The following is a 22,997-nucleotide window of genomic DNA, read 5'->3' as shown; positions in this document are numbered from 1 at the left end:
CGTTTTAATTAACAAAATGAACGTAAAACGAGCGTTGCGGAAATCGGGGAACGGGGTGCGTTCTCTTGCTGTGTGCTCAGCTGTGCAAATAAGAGATCGTGTCTCAGTATCAGGGACGACGGGGAAAACTGAATAGTGTCGCAGCAGGCGATGCGCTGCCCCCCCCCCCCTCCACCCCGTCGCGTTCAATTTGCTCCAACCGCGTCGATCAGCTGTGAAAAAAAAAATGGAGGGGGAGCAGCGCACTGCCTGCTGCGACTCTATTCAGTTTTCCCCATCGTCCCTAATACTGAGACGCGATCTCATAATTGCACAGCTGCACACACAGCAAAAAAAAAAAAAAAAAAAAAAACGCGCCCCGACTTTTGTAACGCATCGTTGATTGCGTTAATTACGTCGCACACACACTCGCGAACAAGCTCATCACCCTCGCGAAATGCACGGCGGACGACACGTCGTTGATTCTCGAACTCTGAGACACGATCTCTTAATTGCACAGCAGCGCAAACAGAGAGAGAACGCGCTCCAACGTCTGCAAGGCACGGTTCATTCCGTTAATTAAAATGGCCTCTTAACTGCACAGCAGCACACAGCAAGAGAACGCGTCCCAACGTCTGCAAGGCGCGGTTCATTCCGTTAATTAAAGAGGCCAGCGTTGCTCATGCACTCGCGAAATGCACCGCGGACGACACCAAATTCTCACGGAGAAGCCACAACTACAGGGGCAAAATGTTCTGTCAAATTTGGCGGCAGTCTGGCAACACTGACTCCCCAAGTCTGGCAGTAATTTTTGCAACAAACAGAACTTTGCCGCACTCGAATTGCCTCGAAAGCGTCCGAACTGCTTGATAACACGTTCAAACATCTTACCGCAGTTGCGACGAGGCCGTGAAGACGCCATCGCCGTACACTACCGTACTAAGAACGTCCGTATACACACACAAAAAAAGAGCGTCGCACAGCACCCTGTGACTTCAATGATGGGCCATCAACCGAAGCTTTTCGACCGCTTGCACGGAACTCTACGGCTTGCACGTACTTCGACGCACGCTGGGCGCTGCCAAGAGTACGGGGCGAACACAACCGCAAACCGTACAACCAGGGGTGCAACTATGCCGTTTTGGCCAACGATGGGTTTTGGCAACGCGCCAGCGCGTTGGCGAGCTGCGCCGATGCGCAAGGAGAGTGGCACAAGTGTGTCGCTAGCGTCGCTAACCAAGTTCGGCCTCCGAGAATTTTCAGCCGCTCATCTCGGCCGGGTGCTCACTTTGTTGTGTCACCCACGAAGTGGGTCACCATCGAACCATTTGCCAAGACGTCACTTTGGCCAAGATAACTTGCATTCACTGTTTATTCTGGGCTTACCCTAAAGCGAGCGACATGCGAGAATGTGAGAACATGTGACATGTGAGCGACATGTGAGTTAGAATAGTAATCTGCGGGAAGCTCTAGCGAGAGTAGTACAAGTGTATGGTGTGGCAGTTCAAAAAAAGAAAGAAAAGGGTAAAAACTGCACTTAGGAGAACGTCTCCGTAGGTTGGCTTTAAATTTATCCCTTTCGTTGCTCCTCTCCTTTGGAGCAACTGAAAAAGGATTTAGCCACAGGAACGTTTGCGAGGCCGAATGCGATTTTCTTAAGGCAACAAAACGATTAGAACGTTAAGCTGACGCATAAATTCACTTTATTTCAAACCATATTAGTCTGTTCGTTCTTTGTATTACCTCTGCTTATTTTCTTTACAATATATCGTTTACCAATTGGTTATTTGTTTAAACATCGTTACCTAAATAATCTAGCTGGTAAAACAGCTCCACCTCACAAATGAGGTACCGTCCCCGTAGTGGGTTGCGCAGGGACTCTGAGGTACAACCAACCAACCAACCAACCAACCAACCTTGACGGCGCTGGTTCTGGAATGTCTGAAACAACAACACGAAGCCGGTGTCTCGTTGACATTTCGCCGCTAGAACCGGTGAACTCGTAAGCCATGGCGTAACTAAGGCACCCTAGGCGTAACCTGCCCGTAGCGTCAATCGTTCCAGGTACGTCCACTTTCGATCGCGATCGAACCGTTCGACCGTTATAGGTTTTTGATGTGGTAACGAGCCCGATCGCGATCAGAAGTCCGTGTCATGGCTAACAACACCGATGCTAATATGGCACTCAACGGTGCCAAACTCGACCCCAGAACGCTCGACCTCGAACGCTGTCACACTTAATTATCTGTTTTGTCCTTTTCTTCCTTTGCATTTCAGGGAAGGCCCTCCTGCTGGCTGATTGGTGCTCAGCGTAATATAAGATAAATGCGTCTTAAGGAGGCGTTGCTTAAGCGCTCTAGTTTCTTCTTTTTTTCCTCGCGTTTTTTTTTTTTTAAGGTGATGTGGCTGCTCTGCAGGGTAGATCTTCAGCGGTGGGCTTGTCCGTGCGCTAGTAGGTAGTCTGTGGTGCTAGCAGCTTGCCCGCTGCCAATACAAACACGAAGTGGGACGTCAGCATGTCCGATCACAGATCCTCAACTTGCGCGGTGGTTGACTTGAATCATGTTGAATCGGCAAACTGATCGATCGCCGCTCGACTGTGTGGCGGGTGTGCGCCCGGCCTGCGCCTCGCCGAGCGGCTCTCTAACCGAGCGTCGACATATGCGTACGCCTAATTATAAAAGGTGCGTACGTTAATCGATCGTATGCCCGCTCACGGGAAACGCATATGTTCGTCACGCTCTTCCGCTTTAAAACTCTGATCGATCGGAATTATAACAAAGCACCGTTTTAGGTGAGGAGAGGTGATCATAATTACAACCCCTTAAGGAACACGGTTCAGCTTTTTTGGGAGTAGGAGGCCGAGTGACAGCTGGGCAGATCTAGGCCACTTGTTCAAGCTTGCTTATCTCCCAGCCTCAAATCAGAGAGTGACTTCGCATTAGAAGAATCGATTGGCAGGGGCATATGGCGTTGGATCTGGAACCCCATACCACGATCGGCTTTATAAATAGCGACCTGCGCATCCGCCACCAGCGCCGTGTCCGTGATTTTTTTTTGCTTGGTGTGTTATTTATAGTTTCCGCGAGCGCCGCTGCAAGCCGTGGCGCTGCTTTTAATCCTCACGGCTCCCATCCTCGCGACTGCGTATGCTGCCGGGCGAGGGTGATCGGCGCGTTTGCTTGTGCATTTGCATGCACGTCTCTTGGTATTACCTCAACTATTAGCTATGGTTGAAAGAAGTTGGGCGAAGTAGTTACACGGTGCAACTTGCGCAATGGTTTATTGCTGCGTACCGCTCTGCAAATCAAGCGGGCGCACGGCCGCATCACGAGGAATATCGTTCCACGAGTTCCCGATCACGGATGTGCGGAACCTGTGGCTGAAGAACATTCATCTTGCTCTTAATGTGATGCAGTCTGTTGAAGATGCTGGCTTTCGAGTGGTTCGTCTTGTTGGAGACAATCACAAGTCGAACACGAAGTTTTTTTCAAGCTTGTCAGGGGGGCAGATACAGCCTGTTGTAGAGTAAGTGCAGGGATCTTATGAAGTCACATCTGATTGGGTGAAGTGCCAGCCTTGCCTGTCGAGCCTGTCAAGCAAGCTGCTACTGGCACGGACATCCGGAAGCTCCTGCTGCCTCACCTAGCTACACTGGAACGCTACCCATGTATGTGCACAATCATTACGCAGCTTGAACTGAAACATAAGATTAAGTGAACAGTTACAGATAGAAAAAAGACAACACAAGAAAACAAAGCGACACCGTGATATAATTGTTTTCTAAACTGCTGTGCTGGAGGGAGCACAGCAGTTTACGAAACCGTAAAACGAAACCCACCTTGCGAAAGGTGCTGAAGGTCTAATTCTGAAGGCCAGACTGTCTCTAAATGTGCTCGTGATTCAGTGTGTCATTTAACGAATAAAACATTTGGCAAGTTGTGATCTATTGTTGCTCTAAGCTTGAATGCATGGATTAGATGAGTTGGGTGTGTCCTCATTTCGTCACACGTTCAAGTTTCCTTGAACTAATTCCGTAGTCCTTACGGTGCGCCTCGAAGCCCAAATGCAAGCACAGCGCGTAAAACCCAGAAAAAAAAAAAAAGCGTGTAATATTTGTTGGCGCTCCCGTCACCTGCATAAAACGCGATAAATCTGACGAGACGGCCAATGCAGGTACAACTACCGTAATACAGTTTAAAAGTTAGCGAGCTCATTGCACCAATCTGTGTGACCTGTGTATCAAACAAGCCACAATTGAAGGTGAAGTTGCGCAAGAACTCTCGAAAGGATAAAGTGACAAGTACGTACGCGCACAAAATGTAACAGCCGACCTAGCCTACTTGTTTTCCTGCACTTCGGAGTGCACCTCGCGGACCTGCTAATTATACCTCATTAGACAGAACCAGCATGGCACTGCATAACATTCTTTGACAATGTTGTCTAGGCTGCCAGGAAAAGCTAGCCCAGGTTGCGGGCCCGTGCAACAAGCCACCGTTACGAGTGCTGACGTTTCTACGTTTCCTCGAAGTTGGTTGGTTGGAAGTTGGTATATACTGCCTTGTTTCACGTCATGGTAGGCAGAACAAAAAACAAAACAGCTGATGTTTGCAAAGGCACGGGGTTTACACGATCTCGCGCGTTCCGCTGTCGTAGTAGCTGTAGCAGCCGACACGAAGTTGAGGATTAAACCCAGTGCCCCCTGGTGAGACGCGCCGTCAACATCGCGGCTTTTCTTGGACCGCGTAGCCCCGTAGGAGAAGGGCGCGTGCGCAGGTCGCTATTTATAAAGCCGGTCGTGCCCCATACTTTCCTGGTTTGATAAGACGCCGTTTAGAGCAGAGAGAGAGAGAGGAGGGGTAATCGTGGTGGTTTTTCTTCTGTCCTTTTTTTTTTTTCTTGTCCGCGGACCGGCAAGTAAGCCTAGCTTACTCACATCAGAACATTAATTGGCTGGAAACATATTGCTGGTGCGAACCTACCTTAATTGACTAATTTAATATAAAACGACTTTGGCATCGAGCCAGCAACAGCTTTCTACACCAGGTTTTGTGGTTGTATTCTATCTGGAAATGTGAACTGTAGAACTTGCGAATTTCATCACCCGCTGTTCTTCCAGAATATGACTTACCTTTGAGCCACTTACAATTCCTTATAACCTCGCAGCCTCGATTTATTTGTCCTCATTCACTAAGCTCGACTTCACATGGCCCAGGCAGTTCTCATAGTATGCATACAAGTAACTACTATTTTGTTAGTACTCAATTACTTCCCCTATAGTTTTGAGCGCTATACACTGCACTCTAAATGGCCTTCATGTACTCTTTAATGACTTAGCAACATTAACAGCTTCTGATGTAGCCACTTGAGGAAATATTGTGTGCAAATTTTCTTCCCCAAACTTAACCGGTATTGCTCTCTTTAGCAAAACTGACAGTGGCCCATACCTGCATAAATTGGTGCTTCAGACACCACAGCTGCAAGCAGTGCCACAGATTTTGTATCTGCAGTAGCAGGAGACTGTAACAAAATTGATGCACCAGTTAAGTAGAAAGCCACATACTTGAGCAATGCTATGAAGTAAATAAAAATAAGCTGACATTGAATTTGATCATTCAGTTTAGACTAACGACTGATATATTTTGTCGCACAAGTTCATATTGTTGTGCTTCGTTGTTACTTTTTTTGTTGGAATTTATTTCAGTGAAAAAAAAAAACCAGACATGGCTTATTAATTATGCAGGTAGAAGCAATCTACAAGGAGAATAGCGTCAAGGTAATTGTACAATTATCAAACGAGTCTTGCAACAACATTTTTGTGTTGTATTATGATGCAACAAAAGGCAGCGTTTGCTTGTTCTAGTTATAGTCTGCTGTAAAAGGTTGCCTATTCATGTGAAATAATTGGCGTTACCTCACTCCAGGAGAATTTCAGCATGGCGAACGAGTTTAGTCAAAGTGCCTCAGTGAAGCAGGTCGCGGGATCGAATCCCGGCTGCGGCGGCTGCATTTCCGATGGAGGCAGAAATGTATGCCCGTGTGCTCAGATTTGGGTGCACGTTAAAGAACCCCAGGTGGTCGAAATTTCCGGAGCCCTCCACTACGGCGTCTCTCATAATCATATGATGGTTTTGGGACGTTAAACCCCACATATCAATCATCAGTCAATCAGCGAAGCAGTCATCTGCTCTACACCTGTGTCCATAATTGCATTTTCTTTAGCACTTATACACGGTATCTTTGTTTGTAATGCTGAATTCACGACACTGTTGCTACTTGTCATCAATTGGACTGCAGATGCCCAATTGAGTCGAGAGCTGGAGTGAATTGGATTGCGATGTGAATTTATGTTGGCAGCCAGCTGTGCTTAGCTGCAGTCAGATCTAATGAACTGACCGATTGGCCATGAGGCTTCCTTTTTATTTTTCCCAATTGGCTACCATTTGCATGCAATAGGGAAACTAAATGAATTCAAATGACCTGTCTAGTTGGTCATAATTGGTACGATTTGACGGAAGGCATAATTCCGATTGTTTCAAGTCCAGTTGGTGGGATTAGTTGGAACTATTCAATTGGAGCCAGGAAATAAATTTGAGAGAAAATTTGTTTTCTTTATTTTTGAATCAAGGGTACTATTGACATAAAGGAAGAGCACAGAAATGACGGGGACTAAGAATGATGTTACTCAGATACATCGGGAGGTTCAACGGCAACCAAAAAGCTTGCAGTACCACTGGTGAGAGAAAATAGTCCCAGAAGAACATTCAAGTTTTGGGCTGTTCAAACAAAAACTGAATGCAATAGCATGGTGGCAGGAGCTTGTAATTGATTGACAGCATTTGGATGGCCTGTGGCATAAAGACAATGTGTTGGTTGTTATCAATTGGCTTCCATGGAATATGTAATGAGGCAAATTCACGAAAAGGGCATAGACAAGAAAACTTGCGATGAGCAACGCAAGCCAATAGTTCTACCACAGGTTCCCGACGGAAAAAAAAAAAAAAAAAAGAACACTGCCATAGTAGGATTGTTCTAAGAAAATTAATCTGGCAGTTTGGCTCTGACCAACCTTGAAAGCTCTAGTTAGGCTAGAGTGTGACTTGGCTTCAAGAGAGCATGTGCGCATTCAAGTTTCGGTCACACAAGCGTTTTATATGCAACTAATCGAATGAAAAAGGCATTACATAAGAAGACTAACAAAACATCAGATATCGGGAGTATCTGCATCTCAAAAAAACCTCTCTCATCATCCGATACAATGTCTTCAATGTGACATGATCATTAACAAGCGACAATGCTCATATAAATAAAATAAAACGAAAATCAGTGAACTAGAAAACAAATGCAATGTTCAGCTTTGCTATTTGCCTATTGGCCTCGAGGACATACCGTCGTACCACCTTTACGTGATGACGTCAATCATAGGATGCCCGGTTGTGTTGCCTGCTAGAACACCACATTTCCTGCGCTTTTTGCTATGGACACCGGGCGTGCTCCCCTTTGTTTTGAAGCTCAGTGCTTAAAGAAGCGGTAAGACCTGATAATACGAGCAAGCAAACTACAAATCGGTGCCAGCCGGTGGCACTCTCGTGTCTAATTTGCGTCGTAAAATCACGACTAAGAACAGTGCCAGCCGGTGGCACTCTCGTGTCTAATTTGCATCGTAAAAGCACAACTTAGAACGGTGCCGCCATGGCAGACGATGCAAGTGGTGTCGCGAAAGCAAAGCTTCCATATTTCACAACTACTACGCAGAAAGGCGCGCGCGCGCATTCGATCTGTGACATCAAAAACGATCGCAGCGCTGGCCCTCTCTAGCGGAGGCCCTCGTGGCTAATACAATGATCCAACTAGAAGTGATTAAAAATCAAATATTCCTTAGAACATATGGAGCAGAAACTTGACCATTGGTGAATTAAACAAACAAATACCTTCTTTAAGCATACTGGTACATGCTTCACTGCAAATTGTGAGGGCTACACAGTGAATGAAAGACGGCAATGAATGTTTCTAATATTGCTACACTGCAAAAAGTAGTGGTTTTTGTGGCTGTTTGATAAAATAGCAATAATAATTAGCTTCAACAAAGTTCAGTAAACAGGTATATTTAGTTCAGCAAACAGGTGTAACGATTTCAACGAAGGTCTTGCAGTAGTTGAGAGCTTTTCTGGGGGGGGGGGGGGGGGACTGACAAGTGAGACTGCAAGATTGTAACGCAAGAGTAATTATGGATCATTCAAGCAGGAATATGTTCTTAACCCCGTGATGAAAATCTGATCCAGGCATACGCGAATTTTGGATTAAACGGGACACTGCAAAGTCACACCTGCCTATTCCCAGGTGCACGTCTTCTGCGTAGAAACTACTGAGAGGCTGCGAATGTTCAAGTGTTGATAGCCACTAATTTATGATCAATTTACTGCAAAATACCGAGCCAGTGCCCCCCCCCCCCCTTTTTTTTTTTTCTGGAGGTAAGTGATGTGCACCAGAGCAGGAGCAGCCCTTGCATTCCCCTCTTGCCAGTTTCTACAGTCTCATTCACTCTTTCAGAAAAAAGCGAATGCATGCGCACCTAATAAAAAAAAACCATTTGATTAGAACCACATGTGTCCATTTTTAATTCTGAGTAGCTCTTTCTGCTCCATAACCAAGCAAGCCCCCCCCTCCAAATCTTGTCGGATTATGTTTTACAGTAGAGGACGGGCGGAGGTGCTTGCTCAGGATTTATTGGTAAAATTTTTTTTGCATTGTGCCTTTACAGGCCACCAATGGAAAAAATCTTGCTGTCGCTAAAGTAGTGAGGACTGGTGAATGAAAGATCAGTGAACAGTGATTATTAATTTACCACCGATAATCGACTCGGCCAGATTAAATGTTTTTGTGTAGTCGGCCCTTAACTCTTTGACGGTCGATTTTTTTGCAATGTGCATCCCAAATATGTATTTTTCTAATTAGCTGAATTCAAGAAAAATTGGCTAAACTTTTTTTGGTGACCATAAAGTGAAAAACAATCACTTGTTACACATGGTTTACCCGTAACAGCAAGGTAAATTCTAAAAGCCTTATATTACCATTGAAAAAGTATGCGTTGAAATAAACATTGGTACAGTTCACAAACTTATAAAAATAAGGGCAGAAATTGATGTCAAGTGGAAGCGCAGAGGGAGAAAAGCCACTTTTGGTGCAGTCTGCATTTTCACATTGCGTATGCTTTTGAAATGTCACTCGTTCATCAATACCCGAGTTTGAACTCGTATGTAGGTCCTCACATGAAAAGGCGACATTTACCGAATCAGACTCTGTTTCAGCAGTCAAGCGACTATTTGGAGGAATCGCTGCTGGACACAGTTGCGGAAAAGGAACAGTGGAACACTTCCACAGCAAAATAAAACTGAGTCGGTGAGTGCACTGAAGAAAACTGCGTAGTTTTAAGCGTCTCAAAAAAGTAAAAACAAGTCCAAAGCCCATCATAATCCTTCGTCTTGTCTTCATCGAGACAGGAAGAGCTTTTGCGAGTCTCGAAAACGGGAAACAAAACCAGAGCGGCATCACTTATGCAGGTGCCTGCGTGGAAACAGACGTGATCGCGTATCGGGGAAGCAATATCGAGAGTAACAAATCGGTCATCTTTGAAAGATTCCAACTCGGAAAGTCATTGGTTTTGTGGGTGCAGCACACGGGAACCCGCCAAAGGACAAAACTAAAACTAGCCGGTGCACCGCTATAGTAAAGCATAAAAAAGAAAGGTGTCGATGCTAGAAAACAATTCCATGTATTTGCACATTGTGGCAGCATATGCCAAGTAAAAAAAAAAAAAGAATGACAAAAAAAGGCACGTCCTAGACATGCAAGCAATAATCTACATGTACGTCTTTGACAGTCTCAGAACTTTGACCATCCTTTGGCTGATAGCCGATGACGTACATGTTCATATGCGACCCTCAAAGTGTTAAAGGCTGCTGTAATCAATGTTGCTGTAGAGAGCTGTTGCAGGGGCATTACAGTTTTTACTGGTCTCGTGTCATCATGCTGGAAAAGTGAGGCGCTATAATTGTGCTGATCCGAGCTTAATGCAGCAAGCCCCTAAAATCACAAACGCACAAAGCTTTCTTTTTCTCAAAGGACTGAGACACGGTGAAATGTTTGATTAGGGTATATAACACTTGCATTTACGAACTGGCCCATAGTTGAAGCTTTCCGTCCTCTCGAAATGGAGCGTGGCACCATTATTTTTTGGAGTGCCCAAACTAGTCTTCATTAGTGCCGCTACTTTTGTGAAAGAAGGAAACGCCTGAAAATGCACCTTTGCACCAGTGCATTCCAGAAGGGTTCGAGAGCAACCTCGCAATGAAATATTTCCGAAACAAAAAAAAAGGGCAAGGTGCCACTGACCGGCAATGCAAGGGGGCTAGCGCTCTAACCTCATTATGAGTTGAGGTCTAGTGTGGGGTGGCGAGGTGAGGTTTAGCTGCCAATGTGACAACTGCACTCACGTTGCTTCAACAGAGGCCTTGACTTGGCCAGCTCCTTCACCTGACAGAAAACACGCTGAAGACCACTAAGAAATCCCGAAGCTCACGAGCATGAAAGTTACGCATCTGCCATGTCAAGAAAATAGCACAAAGAAGACGAACAGTCGGCACACACCCAGCATGATCTAAGTACAGTGTTGCTGTTATCTTCATGAACAAAGTGCTTAAAAGCAGAAAACAGTTATTCAAACGAACGAGACAGAAATGAATGTTCATATTAAAACAACACCACAAAACAACACTTGTGCACAAGCTCTGCAGTGCACAGGTGGGTACAACGAAACTTTGAACGTTAGTTCGCTTCATAAGCCTTTTGCCACAGCTCACTATGCGCAAACATACAACAATGATAAACCACTGGTATGCATCAATGTTGGCTTCATGAAAAAAAAATTACCCTTATGTTGAGTAGACTTCTGCTGCGTAACGGGGCATCACTGAAGCTCTAATAATCATGAGTGTAATCAGAAATCATTTAGAGCATTGGCAAGCTGAACAAAACAAGTGTAACGTGGGTTCCATTTAATTTCATATATTCATTTACTTCCAATATGAAATTATGATGATGGTGGCCATGATGATTCACAGTGACTCAGTGCGATGCAGATAATGTATTGTTTTTCATTCAGAGAAACATCGAAAATGTTACAGCAACAGAAAAAAAAAGGTAAAGATACAGTTGCAGTTAAAAAAAAGCTCTTCCATGGACTACAGTATGACATTTTCCAGAAACTACGGCAAAAAAAAAAAGCAAGATTGAAGCATGAAGCATTAGCATGCCGCAGAACATTTTTTTACAGAACAGCACGAAAATTTTACACTATGTTCGCCAATACGCTCCCATAAAAAAAGAAGAAGAAAAAGAATACAGGCTCCGTACCAAGCAAACAGTACCAAAATTGACAAGGTTATGAGTTCGGTTGCGGCTAGCCCTTTGTAACATATTCACTCCACGGAAACGCCCCTGCAATTTCTCCCACGTGATGTAATGCTCAATAGCAACTGAATTCTTGACAGCCCGATTCAACAGTAGTTTAGTTTACTGATTGACAGCAGAAGTTTGATCAGATGCAGCGTGAAAAACCCTCTGAAGAAAAAAAAAGAAAGAAAGAGAGATGACATCTTGTAATGAAAAGAATAACCAATGATTTTCTAGGCATACTCGGCTCGCGAATTCGTAGCAAACGTAATATTAAGGTCTATAATTGTCAGAGAAAGGGCGCGTCGGCAAGTTCTTTCCTTGAAATTCAACAAATGAGGAAAGAAGAAAAACCTTGAGCTCGGGCATATTTTGCAAAAATACATGACTAGGTGTGTGACATGGTGCCACAAGAGATTACAAACTAGGACTGTGCACCACTGGAACAAACCTATCTGCACACTAGTCGCATGAAGTCTGCGGATGCCTCACCCCCTGAAGCAAGGAAGGGGTAACTGCTCACAGAAAGCTTTCATTTCGTGTGTCCCAAAAGACGGACAAGTAGCGGTGGCTACAGAGTAACTTTTTTCAAGGCAATGACCAATTGCAGATCTACTATTTGGCGAGGTTTGTATGGCAAGGTGTGCAAGCGTGTGTTATGGTCAGTACGCATATAACCTGTGATGAGGAGGATTTTGGGATGTCTAACCGTCTAACGACAAGCCTCAGCTGCTCCTGAAGAGTGGCGTGATAGCCCCACAAACGACCTTACAGAAAGTTCAGACATCACATTTTCTAACAACTGGCTTTGCAGAGAAAAAAAAACAACTCTTAACATTGGTGCAGTTAGTCTTACTTGTCCTCTGATTGTTTTTTCTTTCCACCTGTGTAAATCCCCCCACCCCCCCCCAAACTTTGCAAACAAATAAAAAGAGAGACGGGCAGAGCGCATCTGCTGTCTTACTGTGCCCTCGTGTGGCTTTTAATTGCAGCCTTTGGGTTCGGTAATTCTAAGCACAGACCGTGAATAGTAGGGGATATTTCGAGGGGAAGCTCTCCAGCATTTCGAGCCACCGAGAGACAACCCAAAGCAATGTATTGAGGCAAGTTGTTGAACGCACATACACATCAAAAAAAAAAAAAAGAGAGAAAAATTGTGTTGTGTGTGCGAAGAAACCTTTGAATAAAAACGATTCCTTTCCCACACATGTTTTATGCACACTCCCATTCACACAAACAAAACGACCTCGCTGTCAACTTTTCCGGAAAGAGACTGAAATGCATCCTTGCTGCTCGCCGAGGCAGCGTGCTCAGGATGGTTCCTGCTTAATGCGCGGCCCTTCGACGCGAGGTTCCACCTTTAAGGGGATGGCGTCCTCGCGTAGACCAAGGAGCCGCTGCTGCCGTCGCACGAAGTCGGCCTTCTCAAAATGGCGGAAGCAGACCCGCGGACTCTGTGGCCGGTTGCGGTCGTAGTCAATTGGTAGCCGCTCGTCCCACAACGACATCAGCTCTTCGTTCTCTGGCATAGAGAACAGCCAGAGGCCCTCCTTGTCGGACGTGTCGCCGGACTCGCAGTCGCGGACGCAACAGTAGTACGTTTTATCGTCGCTCTTTTTGCTGCAAGGAAATCCAATACACTGTTGTGGAACTTGCACTTTAAAATGCACTTGCTGTACGTGCAACGAGCAACACTTGCTCTACCATGATGCAGGGGATGAACAACGATCATCTGCAATCTAATCACCAGCAAAAAACACCTCGTATATGTGTATGATCCGAAATAGCAGCGCTGCCTCTAGGGCTCGCGTTACGTCCACAATAAACTTAGCTGCTCTTGGGCACACAATCTCGTTGGAATAGTCCAAAACAACGGGCCTTTTTCAGGAAACCAGTCTGCCCATGTGCAACCTAGTGTGTTTTTTTGATGCCATGCTTAGTTGGGGGTCACTGGGCGACATTTGCAAATCATCAAGAAAAATACTGAGCCCCCCCACCCCCCCTGCCCCGCCGCGGTGGTCTAGTGGCTAAGGTACTCGGCTGCTGACCCGCAGGTCGCGGGTTCAAATCCCGGCTGCGGCGGCTGCATTTCCGATGGAGGCGGAAATGTCGAGGCCCGTGTGCTCAGATTTGGGTGCACGTTAAAGAACCCCAGGTGGTCAAAATTTCCGGAGCCCTCCACTACGGCGTCTCTCATAATCATATGGTGGTTTGGGGACGTTAAACCCCACAAATCAATCAATCAATCATCACTGAGGCCCCCCCCCCCCCCGTGATCGTCTACTGATGCACGGCGATTTCCACTGGACGCGCTGTTCTAACCTGAAAAAGGCCCTTTGAGCAGTTTCTCAAACACTGCAGCGGAGCCTGAGCTAAGCGAAATTTGGAGCAGCAAAATGTTACTTTTGGAACACGAAAATCCTATGGTAAAGCAGCTTGCGATTAAAAAAAAAAAAACTGTTTATCACGAAAGTTTAAATTTAGAGCAGCACAAAACAGAAAACAAAAATAAAATAAAAATATGTGCAAATCTAAACCACGAAGCGTTGACATGCGCACAACTACTATTTCAATAAAACAGTACTTTGGACCACCCCACTGTGCAAACAATAGTAAAGTCCATGTTGACATTTGTCCTGCGAACCAAATCCTTCGACAGACACAAAATAAAGTGTGGATCTGCAAGCTGGCGACCTTGAAATTTGGGGATCATAAAGAAGCCAAGTAGAAAAAAAAAGAAAACCGAGCACACTTGTTTTCTTTTTAGGGCTGCATCAATGTCATACACTGGTTCAAACGATTTCCAGTAACATTTTTAGATCAGTGATCACACTACTACTCACAATTATATGCGACATATATGCCCATGAGTATTTGTGGAACAAAATTAGCTGCATCCCTTCCTTGACTAGTGCTCAAAACCCCTTCTAAATCATAATACGTTTTTCCAAATGACATCAGTGTACGGTGGCGAAGGTGGCTTAAAGGGGCCCTGAAACACTTTTCTGAGTAACCATGGATTGATTGATAGATATGTGACGCCGTAGTGGAGGGCTCTGGAAATTTTGACCACGTGGGGTTCTTTAACGTGCGCCCGAATCTGAGCCCACAGGCCTACAACCTTTTCGCCTCCATCGGAAATGCAGCTGTTGCAGCCGGGATTTGATCACGCGACCTGCGGGTCAGCAGCCGAGTATCTTAGCCACTAGACCACCACGGCGGGGCCCGAGTAACCATGGAATTATTGTACTGGAAAAGCGTATTGCCTCACAAATTCAACGCCGCAAAAATTTTAAGAATTCGTCCAGTACGAGTGGTGTTTCAAAGATTTGTCACAAGCTGCAATCGCACTGTCTCTTCTCTCATCCCGAGGAAAGCGCTGGAAGCCGAGCAAGGGGGATGGGAGGAGGCAAACACAAAACGTTACGCATGCCTCGTGACCTTGAGCACTTTTTTCTTTTTTTTTCTACGATTACGTGGCCTTTTCAGCACGGTCGTGTGTGCGCGCGTGGACAAGTGACAGCCTTCCGCGGCAATCTCTGTAACGACCGAGTGCGCCATGTTCAAATCAGCCAATGGCCTATAGATGGGCTTACTACGTTTGGTTTTTGGACTTATTGCATGACATGTATGTCAAAAGAGAAAGCAATTTTTAGCTGACTTGGATAATTTATTGTGAATTCCAGGTCGCGTGCTGTGCTATGCTATTTGGCTTGCATGTCGTTAGGAGCCTCTACTAACGATCGGCTGCATTTCCTGACCATGCTCAAAAAGTGTTGCAGGGCCCCCTCTAAGGAGAAATGCGATTTGAAAAAAAAAAAAAAAAAAAAATCCATTAATCTATAGCTTATGGCGACGGAATTTTTGCTTTATATATAAGCTTTTACGCTGGTTTCAAATATGTACTTAGTTTTACAGTAAGTTGCACGGTTTTAGTTTTATGCCATGAAAATATGTCAAATATAGCTCGTATTGGACAAACTTTTTACCTTTAATAGCTCATATTGCTCTAAAATAACTGTAGAATGCAAATAACCACCAAGAAAGAACATATAATACATTTTAATTGGCAAGAAAAAATTGTAATCTGAGAATGTTTAAGATCCTCAGCTCATACAATTTGTTCACTTTAGGTTCGCAATAATCGTAACAGCGATAAGAAGTTTCAAAGAAGATACTTGCACCTTTACATGTTAAGTTTTATGTGGGCAAAGCTTCATCCCCATCAGACTATCAGGAGCACAAAGAACAAAACAAGGTGTCTAAACTCAAGAAGTTGCACTAAAATACATCCTGAGAAAAAGGCATTTTATAGGTATAATTGACAGCTCATGCATGCAGGAAAGACTTAATTTTTGATAATTTTTTACATCATGAAAGCTTGGCAAGCCTTGTTATTTTGAGCATGTGACTGTAGTGAACTTATCATGCAAAATACAAAGGCAAGCAGCCAGTTGACAATTTCCAGGGGACTCTAGACGATGAGCTCTTTTCAGTTTTTATCAGGCACCTTGCGGTCTTTAAAGGGGCCCTGCAACGCTTTTTGAGCATGGTCAGAAAACGCTGCCGATCGGTAGTAGAGGCTCCCGACAACACACGACCCAAATATTATAGCCCACCAAGCGGCCTAGAATTCACAATAAATTATCAATGTCAGCTAAAGATTGCTTTCTCTTCTCTCTGCAAATGACGGAAGACACTTAAAAATTACTTGTAGAAAGCCCATCTATCAGCCACTTGCTGATTTGAACATGGTGCACACGGTTGTTACAGAGATCGCCGCGGAAAACCGTGACTTGTCCACGCGTACACACACGATCGCACTGAAAAAGCCGGGCATACGAAAAAAAAAAGGTGCTCCAGGTCACGAGGCGCGCGCGACGTGATTTCATTGCTTTTGCCATCTCTCCCTGCTTAGCTTCCAGCACTTTCATCGCGACAAGAGAATGCAATCACCGCATGCAACAAATCTTTAACTCCACTCGCACTGGACAGATTCTTAAAATTTTTTTGGCATTGAATTATGAGGCAATAAGTTCTTCCAGTGAATTAGATGGTTACTTGAAAAAGTGCTTCAGGGCCCTTTTAAAAGCAATTTTAACCTACTTCGACTTTTATTGCAATCAGCAGTTTGTTTATATGTGAAAGTAGAGAAACTATATACTAGTCAAAGCAAATAAAAATGAGAAAAACATGCAATTTTGGAAAAAAAAAGTTGTTTTTCGCCTTGCACCTCCCCTTAAGAGACATTCATAACGAGCGAGTGTCGTTATATCGACAATCAATCTACGTCGCTTCATGGACGTGCGAGCTGTGTGTGCGATATATTACCACCCTGTCATCTACGCGAGGCATTAGTATGTTGCACTTGCTACAAACAACTCAGTCCCTGTCGCGTGTCATCGACCACTGCTCGAAATTCGCAACAATACATGTGGAAACAAGACCAACTTACGAGGGCTCCACAACTTTAGATTCATTGTTCCATGACGAGTACAGGTGCGGATTTTCAATCGGCGGCGGCACGTCACTGACAGGTGCCCACGATGAAGAACGCTTGGGGCCGCCCTTCCCCTCCTCACCCGCTGTCCTATTCTTTTTCTTGACCGGCTCCCCTTTGGCTTTGACTGCCTTCTTTCGCGGTGAAGGCCCGTCAGGTTCGTCAACTTCTTCAGAGGACTCTGACGAGTCTTGGGAGCTCTGTGGGCGTCGAACCGAGCTGCGCCGTTTAGGCACCACTGTCTCCTCTTCGAAATCCGGGTCGTCGTCCGAATACTCTGAATCGCTGTTCAGCATCGCCTGCAACTGCTCCTCAGTCAGCCTCCTCGCTGAAAAGGGGGAAAGAAACAGGAAGGAAATAAACTCTGTAAGAACTGTAGCTTGAAACACTAGAGCATACGTGAACGGCACAAGCAAAGGTACCACAGATGAGTTAGAAACTAAATGCACATAGAATGAGTACCTAGAAGTGCACAGCTATTTCGAATAAACAGTACAGCCATTTATGATGATGATTACAGGCCCTATGAGTGTCGGGATGTGATAAGGGATGGGGAACAACGATGATGTCAGCTGTACGAAAGCCTACAATTCGGCGAAAAGTGCATAAGTAGCTAACTATTCAGATCGTGAGGGTGGCTTGAAGTGTACTTGACGAGAATGAGTGACGAGTTGTCATGGTAACACAACTGTGGGAGCATGGCACTAACAGAAATTTGTACACGTCACATGCCAGAAGAAAGACTTTGCAATCAACTTTTTTTTCGTAATTATAGCTCCTACACATTAGCAAATGCACAATGTTGCTTCTGAGCAGGTTTATTAATTTCGTAGTAATGAAATAAAATATCACTTTTTTAGTCAGTCTACCCCACCACACCCTTTTAAGTCGACGCAGGTGCTATCTGTGATGAAAGTATAGCAGCAGCACCCCCTCTCATAAGGCTGAGCTAGCGATTACCTGGGCATACAACGTTAAAGTATGTAAATCTTTTAAAAAATCGAACAGTAATTTCATGTTTAAGAGGTTGCCAACCTGTCAACATTAAAGAATTAGGCGGTATTTGCTGCCTGTGTAATAACAAAAAACACTTTTATATATGCAGCACTCTAAGTGGCTTACCGGATCTACCACAGCTGGGTGGGCCACCAGTGAAAAGAGATGCGCGCGTGTGCCCTATTCAGAGTCGGCGAAGTGTGACTTCAGTATGATTCATTTTGTAGCAAGAGCTAGACTTGCTGTATTCTTGCCAGTTCACCATGACCAGTGGCTGCACCACAAGCCAAGCCGTTCTGCCTAGCAAACACTGCAGCTGGCAGCGCCGCGCTTAATGCTTCTGTGCTTTGTAGAAATACTGCACTCTGCTCTCCCCTCCGTCGCCCCCTCTCCTGCACATCTAGGTTTTCGCCCCCCCCCCCCCTTTTCCACCCGCAACAACGGCTGTCCCTCTTGACACGCCTTGCGAACGCGTGAAGTTTTTGAGCCGGCTGCACGCCGCTGCTGCCGTGCCTTGGCAGTTTCACGATTCACTCTTCATTCCCACGTTGATTATTTAGTTGATGAGGGTGTGCACACCATCTGATATCCTTAATGAACTATGGCGGCCCAAGAGCTGGTGCAAGCTGTGCTCACTGCATGTTGTCTACGCTTTCTTTCGGAGCGCAGCCTTTCCTTGCGTATCTGGGCACAGATATTTCCAACTGGGTTTATTTAAACAAGATTGAAATGAAATCCTCAAACCATGGCATGCCATTTGTTGCATAGAGAAGAAATATTTAAACAGCAGCCACAATGTACAACCATGCCATTTGGAATCTTTCCAGTGTGCGTAAATTGTCTCGGTCGTCCATAACTTTAGCAATTATAATGAGGTCCACGAAGGCACTCGCTCAAAACTTCATGATTTTTCACGAGTTACCTCTTATCTGCCTGAAACAATGTAGTGTACATGCAGTACACTGTTCTGGCATGTCTGGCATGTATGGCGCAGTTTACACCCACTGTAACGATGCATGCCTTCATGGGCGTTGCCGACGTACAGGCGATTGAGATCGTTCTCACCTCTGGACGGCCCAGCTGGTGCATTGTGAAAGTGGAGAATCAATTGATTGCAGTTGCACCACTACACTTTCGAAATTATCACTCGCTGTTGGAGATGGTGTCACCCATTTCTAGCAACGTATTCTCTGAGTACACTGTGACCTCGATGCAATGAAAAATTGCCGCACATCATCATAAATTCTGACAGAGCGTTTTTTTTCTTCGTGCAAGTGCCAAGCTGTGGGGCGAGACTTTGCGACGACCTTCGCTCTCTTTTCAGTATGGACTGGCAAAAAGAATTTTCCCTTAGGTGTCACTGTCATGGCAGCCAAACGCGCAGCAACCCAGCATCGCAGAAACATGAGTGAGATGCACATCTGCACTTCACACGCTCTGCGCTTTGCATGCGGTGAACACACAGCCCAGTGGCATTTTGGGGTTTCCAACATGGCGCCGAGAGGCAGAGGGGGAAAAAACTACCATGCGACCAAAAGTTGTCCTATAAAAGGAGGGAGCAGCTTAGATCAAGATAAAGCTGTACTTTTCCGAAGGTTCAGGGGCTTTAGCCGCGCCATCTGCAATGATGTCAGAGGAGAAGCCAGCTTTGCACTGCTAAAGGCGGCTCGATGGGTTTCATCGGCAGCCGCGAAAAGCCAGTCGGAGAGACTGAAAGAGGCCAGGGTTTGTTGTCAGAACAGGACGGGACAGCATCGGCAGCAAGCTGAAGAGATGGAGCAAGACCGAGCAGCACTTCTCGAGAAGCGTACAGAAAACCAAGCTAGACTGTAGGATTAACTGCTTCTTGCTACGCACACTCGGGCATAACCACGTTAAGCCACAGACTTTTTTTTTATAACAGTGGCTCCTGACTATATTATATTGTGTTCGATTGTCCCATAATTGCTGCAAGTGACTTGAACAGCTTTCTTTGAAAAGCACTTGAGTCCGGCACAAAAACTGCCATAGACGTGTGTGCACTGTTCGCAATGTGACAAGCTGGTGAGCCAGTAGACTGCCCTATATATACCACAGTGCCCAGGAACCCAACACATGACGACATGCTACTGGGACGCATTTCGTGTGTGCATGAAAGTAAACGAGCCATACAATTACCGGATTTCTATGCTTTTTTTTTTCAGACTTTTGAACTCTTTCACAACGATTAAAGGGTCCGTGCATGTTTAAAGGAAAAGGTATGTTTGAAGTGCTTAACAGCCGCAAGAAAGGCAGCAAAGGGAAGCTTGCGATGAGGAATTCGTAAACAGGGTGTGTGTGCAGGAGGTGACATTTCGTCAAGTGGTTACTTGTCTTTTTCAAAGACTGCAACTGCAGCATTAAAATTTTGCAGTCGTGAAAGACAAGCCTACATGTCGAAACGTCATCTCCTGCACACACCCTCCGTTTACGAATTCAACAGCCACAAACACTGCGCAAGACTTCTGCAGTGATCGCTTGCCTGCATTTTGGTGCGACATTCCGGCACCCAACACAGACAGACACCAACCCATGCACAAAATACGGCACAATGACATATTAATGTGTCTGGGAAAACTTCAGGACAAGCGTATTGTTGTAGCTTGAGGAAATGCATACACATATTTGCAACTGCCGCATGTTTCGTAATGATACATCCAAGTCTAAAGACCACATTTTTCTTGGCCTTGTAGTGCGAGGGTCAGCTGCGCCACTACTCTCAACACCAGGCGCTGCAAAAGACAATGGGGGCTGATGAATGCGAGAGATGATGGCCATGTTTGCTTCGCGCCTGGGCCAGTGCGAGTGCTCTTAGAGCCATTGGCAGAAAGCAGCCCGAGTCGCTTGCTTTTCCACATACTCAGAACGGCAGTGAAATGTATAATCCGGGTGTCATTGTGGTACCCAACCAGCGAAAGAGGAAGCGGCTGATGCAACGTGCCTGCAGAGCCTTGCATTTGTTCAGAGTTTTCTAGACACTGTTAAGAACCTTGATTTCAATAAGTAACAAATTAGCTGGTTCTCTTGCACAGGAGGCCATATTTTCCGCACATTCAAACGCTGCACTGCAAGTGCATGACGTACAACACGACCTCCTACTGCATGAAAAAATAAACTTATTAAAACAGCACCGACAAAATTGTTTCGAAGGGGTAAAGAATGTCTCCGTGTACATCACCACATGTTTTCTGAAACTGTGAAGCAAAGGAACATGTTCGTCTATTTTGCCAGAAAATTTGCAGGCACCCTGGCAGCAGACTGGAGGCAAGCTTCAGTTGTTAATGTGCACGAAAATTTCAGGACACTGATGTTGCCCACATCCAATATATGGCCACCCAGGCTATAAATCTTCTCAAAAAGGCACTAACAAATCTCTGTATATCAAACTATTTCATTCTTTACAACTTCATGTTCATAAATCTTCACAGTTGTGGCATACCAGTGGTTTCATGACAACGAAGTTTCCCTGTGACAGCTATCGAAACCAGTGGCGAAAAATACTGGTCCGGCTCAATCACTATTGAAAATGCCCATGCGACAGAGACATTGTCATTGCAGGAGCCACCTTCAATTTTGGTTAAGTATATCCAGGCCGAGGCGTGTCACGATAGAAGGTCCTGACCGAGCCTGCTCGTACACTGCTCGGTCAGGATCAAATATAGTCACTATCAAACTCAAGCGTAATCTTTGTCAGTTTTGATTGTGATCCAAAGCACCTGTGCGACGGTGTTTTTAGCAGGCTATGCTCGTTAAACACAGATAGGCTGGGGCCGGCATGTGCTCCGAGTCATGCTCTGCTACAAGAGGCGTCTGTTGCTCTACGTCCAGGCCATGCTTTCGCAGAAATCTCGGCGCCTTTTCTCAGCTACAACGTTCTCCATAAAACTTTCACATGATTGCCTAATTGGACTCATCCGAATGCGTACTGCGAAAGAACTCACAAAACAGACATCATGCAGCACAAAGTCCGACGGTAGTGCGGCGCGAAAATATCAGTCGCTGCTGCTATTCAGGAGAGAGAGAAAAAAAAAAAAAAACTGTTCATCTGGCCATTTACATGTGTAAAATGTCCAAGCTTAGAGCGTTTCATGATATGATACAGCTTTTAAATACCGGCACGGTGAACAGCAGTGTGTTGAAACTATTAAAACATTCGCGGCTATATCGAACTTTCCCGCAGTTTCACAAGCTCCCTGTCACAATTCTACTATAGAAAAATGTAGCCACGTGAAAGCAGATGAACGTTCTTTCATTCAGATAAGACTGAACGACTGCAGCACTAGCATATCTGCCGTAGCCCTGCTACCAAGAGCCACAAATGTAATGCACCGTGTTCTGCAACAGTGCGTTTCAGCAGCCCCCCAAGCAAATGTCTGCACCACAGTGCCTTGGTCGTCCAAACATAGAGGCCACCTACGAACGCTGGAAATTCTGATCTATAACATGCCACTGCCACTATGAGAGCTGCCACTTGACGTTCGAGGGGTGGGACGCCTATTTCCTCCACAAGAGTTCTTACACGCAGAGTAGGGCACCCTCATTGCATGACAGTTATGGAGCACAGGAGAGCTGGACAAATCGTTTACGACAAAGCATGTACATTGTTCATTATTGACGTAAACTTTAAAAAACTACAAAATCAATATATCTGACCATTGCAGTTGTAGTGACCATTCGTTTGATTCCATCTAAAGACTTTCCACAGGGCTCATCTGAAAGTGGCACTACGTACTGGTGGCAAAAGTTTGTGAATACCAGTGTGCTTTCACAACTCCACATAACAAGGTTTGCCAGCTTTCTATCAGTGTGGACACTGCCTTTTGCATGCAGCAGTTTACATTCCTCAACAGCCTAACATGAAAATTGCAATTGATTCAAAAAGAGAAAAACAGTGATAAGCAGGGAGAGTGACGTTCGTTGCAAAGCTAATAACAATACAGTTGAAACTTTGAAGCCCCTGGCAGTTTATTAGATGCGAAGCAGCTCTTTGATTAGCCTGTGTAACGCTGTCCCTCCATATACCCCCACTGCGCATGCTCAAGCCTCATGCCGA

At 45.3% G+C, this 22,997-nt stretch overlaps 1 protein-coding gene across 6 annotated transcripts in view; it reads right to left on the bottom strand.

Moving 5' to 3' along the window:
- LOC119180350 (uncharacterized) overlaps positions 1-22,997 on the bottom strand; it is a 50,514-nt gene that overhangs the window by 9,137 nt on the left and 18,380 nt on the right. For 3 of the 6 annotated variants that reach the window (XM_075868996.1, XM_075868995.1, XM_037431537.2), the window contains 2 exons: positions 16,886-17,258; positions 6,570-13,050 (listed from right to left, as the gene is read on the bottom strand). The exons of 2 other annotated variants lie outside the window; for them this stretch is intronic. In XM_075868996.1, coding sequence (XP_075725111.1) covers positions 12,741-13,050; positions 16,886-17,258 — 683 coding nt within the window. In that variant the 3' untranslated portion in view covers positions 6,570-12,740. Of the gene's footprint in view, positions 1-870; positions 4,348-6,569; positions 13,051-16,885; positions 17,259-22,997 lie in introns of those variants that run through there. One more of the 6 variants, XM_037430841.2, reaches the window with a different exon arrangement.

Source organism: Rhipicephalus microplus, chromosome 7 (assembly GCF_043290135.1).
Source record: "Rhipicephalus microplus isolate Deutch F79 chromosome 7, USDA_Rmic, whole genome shotgun sequence".
In the NCBI taxonomy this organism is placed as follows: Eukaryota; Metazoa; Arthropoda; class Arachnida; order Ixodida; family Ixodidae; genus Rhipicephalus; species Rhipicephalus microplus.
The sequence above is the reverse complement of the archived record's forward strand: the minus strand, read 5'-3'. Positions and strand labels throughout refer to the sequence as shown.